The 9,069-nt window shown below is 41.2% G+C and overlaps 1 protein-coding gene and 2 non-coding genes across 3 annotated transcripts; all 3 read left to right on the top strand.

Moving 5' to 3' along the window:
• Positions 1-4,779: 4,779 nt before the first annotated feature.
• rps12 (ribosomal protein S12) lies at positions 4,780-8,376 on the top strand. The gene is made up of 6 exons (XM_084953063.1): positions 4,780-4,849; positions 4,974-5,020; positions 6,214-6,330; positions 6,469-6,571; positions 6,865-6,966; positions 8,289-8,376. The coding sequence occupies exons 2-6, from the start codon at positions 5,007-5,009 to the stop codon at positions 8,349-8,351; spliced, it is 399 nt and encodes a 132-aa protein (XP_084809189.1). The 5' UTR covers positions 4,780-4,849; positions 4,974-5,006; the 3' UTR covers positions 8,352-8,376.
• LOC146371600 (small nucleolar RNA SNORD101) lies at positions 6,054-6,130 on the top strand. Its single transcript, XR_014802838.1, has one exon. It is a non-coding gene; the product is annotated as a small nucleolar RNA SNORD101 (small nucleolar RNA).
• On the top strand, positions 6,674-6,757 carry LOC146371599 (small nucleolar RNA SNORD100). The gene has a single exon (XR_014802841.1). It is a non-coding gene; the product is annotated as a small nucleolar RNA SNORD100 (small nucleolar RNA).
• Positions 8,377-9,069: the final 693 nt, after the last annotated feature.

Here is a 9,069-nt window from a genome sequence, read left to right as displayed (position 1 = left end):
TTTTGTCATGTTTCGGCCGTGTGCAGGCAGGAGAGGACCCAAACACAAACTCACGGGGAAAAAGCTCAAAAGCACTGCTTTATTGCAGACTCGAGGAAAAGATACAAAATTAAACTATACTGGGAAAATACAAACTAAACTTCACAGTGAGGCACACAAGGGAACACACAGCATGAGGGCGCGCACGAGGATACATAAAGCCCTGATCAGTGGAGCACAGATCAAGCGAGTCACCATGGAGACGGAGGGAAAGAAGGTGCGGTCGACGTATTTCACAGCGCTTGAGGCCGAAACCCTGATGGCAGCATATGCCGACAACATGCACATCTTGCAGAAAAAAAGTAACACAGCCACAGCTGCAAAAGAAAGGGAGCATGCATGGCAAAACATAGCCGACAGAGTCAATGCGTGAGTGCAAATGTAAACATTGATCTAGGGATCTCCACCCATTTAACACGGTAATGTACTATATCCTATCTATTATCATTGTATACATTTAATGTTGTGATGTGATGTGAGCGCAGGTGCAACCCAACAGGCCCCAAACGTTCCTGGCAGCATGTAAAAATGAAATACAAAAATATAGTCCAAACAGGTGAGGTGTAATTGTATTACGAGCCATGGTGCTTGGTCTGTTTGTCCCATGCAAATCAATTGCAGTTAGAGGCTACATTCATTGTCCTTCTGTAAGCACTCATTGAAATTATCTGAGCACATTACAAGTACATATTTGCTGACTCTGTATGCTCAAATGTGAGCCGTTATAGCCAACAGAAAAAAAGCGGAGGCCCGAAAAACAGGTGGGGGTCCTCCACCACCACCACTCACAGAGGCTGAGCAGTTGGCCCTCAGCCAAAACAGTGGGCGCCCAGTGGCTGAAGGCATCTCTGCGGGGACATCCTCTGAGTCAATAACCCCGCAAGACACAAGTGCCTACATAAGAGGTAAATCCAAAACAATACATGATGTGCATACATCCTTTCTTCACAGTCACCTTTGCAGTGCGACACATTCATTTGATGAACTCCTTACCAAAATGAACTATGTTGTAGTGAAGTTATTGTCCTACTGATTTTGCCTTCCCTCAGTGTCGGTTGTCTTTGAGAGCATAATGACAATGAGGTGTACGGTGATTGGTATGTCTGTTAATTGCCAGTTGGGCCCTTGTAAGTTATGAGTGACCTGTATGAACCCCATATTCTTTCAGTTGATGGTGATGGTGTACTGCATCTGGTGCAGCCCCCTGTTGAGCCAGACCAACATGCAGTTGTGAGTACTCGTAATACTCCACAGACTACATGTGTCAACAGTAGAACAGCAATGTTGTTAATGTCTCCACTACAGGCAAATGATGACGAAACAGTGACAGCTGTTACAGAGGAGGAAGCAACAGAGACACACCATGAGGTTTACATCTTACAGTGGAAAATATAACAACTGAATACAATGTGGTACTATGATAACACCATGGACGTACTATGTCCCTGACAGAGTGATGATGGAAATGAAGAGGAAGAGGGTCCAGCCACTCCTCCAACAAACCTTTCCACAGTAGGATGTTCAGCACTGAGTCACAACCAACCTAAGTAGGCATGTACTATGGATGTCAATGCTATGTCCTGTGTTGCAATAGCTCCCTGTAAAGCAGCTGTACAAGACATATTTGGTCAAGAAAATACAGAAGTGTGACATGGAAATGGTACACCTCGAGCAGCAGATCCAAAAGTCCAAGTTGGAGATTTTACTGCTGGAACAACAGTTAAGGGTGGGTGAAGTGGTCAGAGATGGACGAATTATGTCAGTGTTTGTACAACATACTAATATACCTTTTTATACCTTGTGTACAGGACATACAGGGCGACCAATAAAGCCAGTTGACCAAAAAATCTGTGTATTCGTCTTGTAACATGTTGAGGTGACGGGTCACAGGAAATGGTTGTGACATATGGTGTCTCTGACTACTCTTCCATCCTGTATGTTCGTGGGTGGGTCAGGATGTACATCGTGTGGATCACTGCTGATGTCTGGTTCAGATGGACAGTGTTCTCCTCTAATTGTGGCAATGTTGTGAAGAATCACACATGCCACAATAATGTCACATGCCCTTTCTGGGGCGACCCTGAGTCTTTGCAGGCACTGGAACCGGGCCTTGAGCATTCCGATGGTCATTTCAACTCTGGCCCGTGTCCTGCAATGGGCCAGATTATATCGCTGCTGTGGGCCCGGTTCAGGGTCAGGGTAAGGGGTAAGCAAATAGGGTAAACATGGATATCCCCTATCACCAAGCAAGTGGCCAGTGAACTCTCCTAGGACAGAAGGATACACGTCAGTGCAAACGTCCCTGTAGCAATTGGTCTCTGTATATTTCAAAGTATTTTCGACCCACCATGTCCAAATTTGGTGCTCAGTGTACATTCACGGAAAATTCGTGAGTCATGAACAGAGCCTGGCCACTTGGCTTCCACATTTGTGATGATGTTGGCAGCATCACATATGATCTTCACAGTGCAGAGAACACAAATTAGCATCCATTACTATAATGACATCACTTGTTAGTGTGAAATGCTACAGGGAACTATGTACCTGTACACTGATGCTGTGGAAAGACTTCCTGTTCACATAGTCCCCTTCATTTACTGAGGGTGCAATGATTGGAATGTGGGTGCCATCTATACAGCCAATCACGCCTGGGAACCCTGAAAATAGCTGCAACATGTAAGTAGTAGTTCAAGTATCACCACATCATGGATTAGGTTTTGTTCATCCTGATACCTGCAATTTTGTGGAATCCCTCTTTGATGAATCTTGTGGGTCTGTGACCGGGGAACACCACAAACGAGTGCAGGAGACGTTTCAGTGCAACTGTAACATTCCTGACTGCCCAACAGACGGTAGCCTTGGAAACGTGCTCAGCGTCACCAATATTGTACAGAAAGCTCCCGTTTGCAAAAAAACGGAGTGCAGTACAAATAATATGTAATGAACTGAAAGCATGTCCGCGATGTGTCACATGAGCAATATATGGCCTGAGGATGTTATTCAAATAAATTATGGATTGTGCTGAGAAACGGTAACGTTCACACAGGAAATCATCAGGGAATGATAATATGTCCAAACGCGCTCTAACCACTCTCTCCCGGCGGAGAGCTCTGCAGAGAATTTGGGCTCCAACATCTACTGGCTCTTCAAGGAAGGGGCACGCCATGTCTGACACTTCCTACAGTCAGGTTTCCGACAAAGAGGCGGGGACAGTCAGGGTTAGTTGCAGTAAACCTGCTAGGGGGCAGGTTAGCTTCACGGAATGTGTCGTCATGGTGACTCACTCAGGCTTCATCTGAACTCGCTTTGTGAAACCGAAGACCCAGAGTTTTCGTTCACTCAGGGTGTACTTACTCAGAGTTTGCACTAAACCGGCTTCCTGAAATAGGGCCCAAGACACGAACCTTAAATATAACACAGAGAGTACACAGAGAGAACATGACAGAAAGAGGAAAACACAATAACTCACACCACTATATACACGGTCACACAGAGGGAGACAAGGGGGGATAAAGACATGAGGGGAAATCTAGTAAATTAACCTGAACAACTTAGGACCCATAGAATAACAAATGAACTTAAAATGACACAGGAACACAGGAAAACTAAGAACGCTAGGTAAAATGACCCAGGATCCTGACAATTTTGCTATCTTGTTTACTTTTTCCCCCTGTCTGAATCCGCAATGACTACATCCCGTACAGAACAGGTGTAAAAAGTATTTTGATTTGTTGTAGTAAAATGAAGAATGGAAACTCACTAACAAATTTCTAAAGTAATCATTTATACGAAATGAAAATTGGTGTGAATTTGAGAGAAAAAGATTCAAAAGACATCCATCAATTCTTTTTGACTTTAAGGCTGAAATGATAAAATCAGGGTGTCTAATGTTAAAGCAACAGAGCTCCAATGAAGCTCAAGTACAATAAAATGTGATGCAATCTTAAATCATGCATTATAAAGTTCTCTGCAGAGCAATTTATTGCTGTAAGTAGACTTTAGAGATGGGGTTAGGGTTAGGGTTCACTAAAAAGCCAGGAAGTAGCATGGTCACGGTTTAATGTGGCTCCTTTAAAAATACAGCATCACTCTTCCTATGATTTTGCTCTTTTTATCTACACATCAAAGAAGATGCTTATTTATTGTATTGTATGCTGTTTTGTTTTCTACTCATCTCATGTTGTTGTTTCCATATTCATGTGAGAGCTGGTTAAATGTATTTATTTATTTATTAGTTGGTAGGGGAGATCATATTTTATTATGTTTTCTATTGAAAAAATGTATTTCCTAAAATAAAAAAAAAAAACATTTCTGAGGAAAATTATGCATCTTTTGCATTTATGGATTATTATTTACGTTTTATCATTTTTAACGTTTTCTTAAGGTTTAAACTTCTTTGGTTTGCTTGTATTCCTCTAAACATTTAAAGGAATAAAATTCCAGTAAGATCAAAATCCACCGTTTCTGAGGAGGATCAGTGTTTACACTGTGAAAATGTCCAATGGGAAATGTTGAATGACATTAAGAAGTACCCCATATGACGAGTTTATCTAACGACATGAATAAATGTGTATCTGTCCTTGAGATGTAATTGTCTGAATTGTGTCTGTGGGTCATAAAACGTGTTTTTCGCCGGTATTGGCAGACCTGAATAATATCTAGGAGGCAACTTGTAGTTTCAGCTGTTAACTAAAGCTACAACAGGCAACTTACCTGGCGCCACAGTGAGGCGCAGATGGGGCCTGCTGGTGTTAAATTCGCGTCGCGGGCTTATGACGTCCTCTTTACTCGCTGCTTATCTGCAGGAAAGGTGCGTTCCCTCAACTCCTGACACAATCGTCTGGATTAATCAAACATCCTAAGTTGTACATTCATAAGAGTTGGCGCTTTACAATGGATAATAACTTTTATATCACATTTCTTCTTCATTGCAGAACTTTTAGTTCACCATCCATCGCAAATCTACAATGGCCGAGGAAGGGTGAGCAAGACGTTTGTGTCTATGATGACTTGATAATAAAAGTTACTTAAACGAGCCGTAGTTAAACTACAGCTGAAATTTGTTTAGGAGAGGATAGTGACCTTGTAAACATAAGCTTTTTGGTAACAGTGTGCTTTATAGCGTAAAAGGGAATATTTCACATGAGACAAGTGGCTAGCTTAGCAGGGATAGAGGTTCAGTTATACTACCGGCACGCATGTAGCAATTTACTATAAAATTGAATAGCCCTTTATTGTCATTGTACATGTACAACGCACAACTGTGCAGGAATAAAATATAAAGGGTCACCAGCCAGACAAATGGCAAACAGGAGAAATGTATACAGTCACAAGAAATATGTGCAAATCGAAGAGAAATGTGTACAAAAATGAGAGAAAGGCATATAATAGAAAGCTCATAAATAAGGCATGTCCATAGTCCGGTCCAGGGGGCTAATGTTTAATAGGTTTATACAATCACACAATAGCAAATCTAGTTTAAAATTAACCTGAGATACTGATATGCGGCAGGATCAAGGTGATTACTAGTGTAATCACCTTGATCTTTGTTATATTGCTCTTCATATGTGAATACAGTCAAGGGGTTTAGAAGTAGTAGTCCTGCCTTTAGTGCAGCTATGTATGAAAAATATATGTGGAGTCTTAAACAGGCATGTTTTTCAGTAACCTGAAGTCTTCTCACTGATCTGAAGTATTTAAGGGCTTTGACATGCTAGCAGTAACTTATTTGAAACCTAGTGACAGTGTTGTGTAGAACACTGACTCAGTTGGCCTTTCTTCAGCTCAGATTTAAATGATTGAGAAGCCAAACATGTACACCTTGATGGAATATATTATGTCGTCAGCAGTCTGGCTGCAACATTTACAACTAATTCTAACTTTGCAAGAGAGGAGTTCCAAACCGTCGTAGTCCAGTTTAGATGCAGGAAGGCTTGATAAACCTGGTATAGATTTTAGTCTGGATATTATTCTGAAATTTCATTATTGTGTTTTTCTGCCAGCTGAGCTTTTGTGCATGACTGATGATCCCATCTTTTGTCGGATACCCCTTCACTCTACAATGAGTGAGACGCTCGCCGCACTGACATGCCAAAAGCTCAGCTGAAGAGGCCCCAATTTCTTGTGCTCATCTTCCTCAAAATTTTAAGATTGTTTTTATCTTACTTCCAACAGCAGTCCTGCCGGAGGTGTGATGGATGTCAACACCGCTCTCCCTGAAGTGCTCAAGACCGCACTCATCCACGATGGCCTGGCCCGCGGTATCCGTGAGGCTGCCAAGGCTCTGGACAAGTAAGTCTTAAACCTTTTAGAGAGCTTTAACTTCAAACGTCTATCTGAGCCATCCTATCAGTTTAAAGTGTGAATGGTCTAATGTAGTAGCCTTTAATGTGAGTTAATTTTTTTTTTTTCCCCCCTGTTCTTTCATAGACGTCAGGCCCATCTCTGCGTCCTTGCTGCCAACTGCGATGAGCCCATGTACGTCAAGCTGGTGGAGGCCCTCTGCGCCGAGCATCAGATCAATCTCATCAAGGTACTGGATTTGCTTGGGTTTGGTTTGATGTTCATGGACAGTTGGACTGCGTTCTTTTATTTTATTTTTTTAACCAGTTGCATAAAGAGAATGTAGCACTGCTGTATCGCTGATGATAATTTGGCTCCCTCTACTGAATACTGTGAGGAGATTGCCAATTGTTACCCAATTTCTGTCTGAGATACAGTTGAGCCTGGACTATAATGCACTATTCTACCTGTGCTTATTATTATTTTTACTGTATTGACTTAAATTCATTCATGAAGTTGAAGTGACCTTTTAAACTCTGGCAGGTTGATGACAACAAGAAGCTTGGTGAGTGGGTTGGTCTGTGCAAGATCGACCGCGAGGGTAAACCACGCAAGGTGGTTGGCTGCAGCTGCGTCGTTGTTAAGGTAATTATGCTGCTTTCTTTCTTTGGCAAGTCTGAATTCACTTGATTAGCCTTTTGATCTATATAGGAAACCTTAAATGGAAATTCAGTGAGATCCCTCTAACATAACAGCGAAAGAAACAGAGTTATGAGTTAGAACTATATTTGCCAGTCAAGTGCAGTTGCTGTGCCTCATGCCATGCAGCTGTTTAACTCCTGGCTAGAGAGGAGCCAGCGTACAAGCCCCATCATCTGCCTGTGGTGTCCGGGGTCCCTAAGGATGGCTACATAGAGTACCAAATGACAGTAGGCAAAAAAGGTGCTATAAAGGCAATCCATGCAATTCCTCTTCCCTTTAATGATCACAATACAATACAACTTTATTTGTCTAGCACATTTAAAACCAGAGGTAGCCAAAGTGCTTCACATCATCCAATAAAACAGTAGTAAAGTACAAAAGCAGATAGCAGAGAAGCTAGCAGGTGGAAGGCATTGATTAACCAAGTATACAAGTACGCAGATAAGCAAGCAAGACTTAACGATAAAAACAATAAAACAATATAGGCAAAGAAAGGGAAGGGCAAGAAAGTACACTTAAAAGGCATGCTGTAGGAGGCCGGGAAGGCTAAGCTAAAAAGGTGGGTTTTCAGTCGAGACTTGAAGGTCTGGATTGAATCAGACGTGCGAATAGTATGAGGGTTATTCCAGAGGTTAGGTGCAACTGAAGCGAAGGCACAGTCATCTCTGGTTTTCAGCTGTGACCTAGGTTGCACCAAGAGCAATTGGTCAGAAGATCTCAGTGTTCTGCTGGGAGTATACACACTAAGGAGATCAATAGGGTAGCTGGGTTCAATGTTATTTATGATTTTTATAAGTAAGCAGTAGGATTTTGAAATCAATGCAGTGTTTAATTGGAGGCCAGTGAGAATTGGGGTGATAGACTCAAACCTACGATTACCAGTTAGAAGGCGAGCCACGGCGTCATCACTAGTGTAGTTATAAAATCAAGGTATCTTGAGTTGGTGTATTTAACTCAATCTAAGCAGCATACCTATACCACAGCTGCAGTAAACATGTGTGCCTGAACTAAACTAATTTTAGAGGTGAGTTGTTGACACGGTGTAACAAGCTGATCACCTCCACACTGCATTGAGACATAATTTATGACAAAGACTGAAACAAATAGTGTTTAAATAAAGCTGGACATGTGTTAATTGTAGCTCGTTATGTTTCCCTTGCGTAATAAACTTGCATTTATTTCCAAATGGCTGTTTAATGTTTGTAGGCATACATGTCTGTGATGTTGGGCTCAGTTGACCTTAATTTTATTTATCCCCCCTACAGGATTATGGCAAGGAGTCCCAGGCCAAGGATGTGATTGAGGAATACTTCAAGTCCAAGAAATGAAGTGTCAATAAAACAATGAAATGAAGCTCTGGAGTGTGTTATTGATTTGAGTTGCTTGGTTGGATATTGAGCATTATTTCACTGTGTACCAATCTTGTTGCTTCTTTAGTGCATCATTTCATGAGCTCTTTCTCCAAATTGAGAATTTAAGATTTTTTATTTATTTATTTATTTATTTAATGTTGAAAAAGCTCTTTGCCCTCTGGATAACATTGTTACTGCTTAGCCAGAAAACGTTGATGGTCAAGCAGCATGGATCCCAAATTTGTGAGTATGAACGAGTGAAACTTGAACCGTGCAATGCGCAGTTTTGAAATTCACACCATTGCAGCATCTAGTAAAAGTTCAAATCCTGGTGAACTTAACTTGACCTCAAGTTAAGTCCACTTACTATGGTTTAGGCTCCATGGAGTGTTGCTATCTGTTAGCTGGTTTGATTAAAAACTAAAAAGCCAGTCAGATAATGAACATTGTTGAAGCTTTCAAAACATCTTTAAAAACTTAAAGCACTTAAATGGAACATTGTCCAAGAAAGAATATAAAGGAATAACAGTTACCTAATTGGAGAGAAATGAAATAGTTGAGATGAATACCATTGAAGTAATTGGTTTTCTAGATTGTTCTATTTGCTATAGTACTAGTGTCAAAAAATGACATGAAAACCCCCAAGTCTAATAAACAGCGCTTATGTATTATTATTTATTTTTTACATAAAATG

This window comes from Perissodus microlepis, chromosome 15, assembly GCF_051167445.1.
Source record: "Perissodus microlepis isolate ML-2025 ecotype Zambia chromosome 15, ASM5116744v1, whole genome shotgun sequence".
In the NCBI taxonomy this organism is placed as follows: Eukaryota; Metazoa; Chordata; class Actinopteri; order Cichliformes; family Cichlidae; genus Perissodus; species Perissodus microlepis.
The sequence above is the reverse complement of the archived record's forward strand: the minus strand, read 5'-3'. Positions and strand labels throughout refer to the sequence as shown.

Excerpts from the sequence above, each read along its gene's own strand:
- rps12 (XM_084953063.1), top strand. Across the intron at positions 6,572-6,864 it reads ATCAGATCAATCTCATCAAG|GTTGATGACAACAAGAAGCT; the intron begins GTACTGGATTTG and ends AAACTCTGGCAG. Across the intron at positions 6,967-8,288 it reads GCAGCTGCGTCGTTGTTAAG|GATTATGGCAAGGAGTCCCA; the intron begins GTAATTATGCTG and ends TCCCCCCTACAG.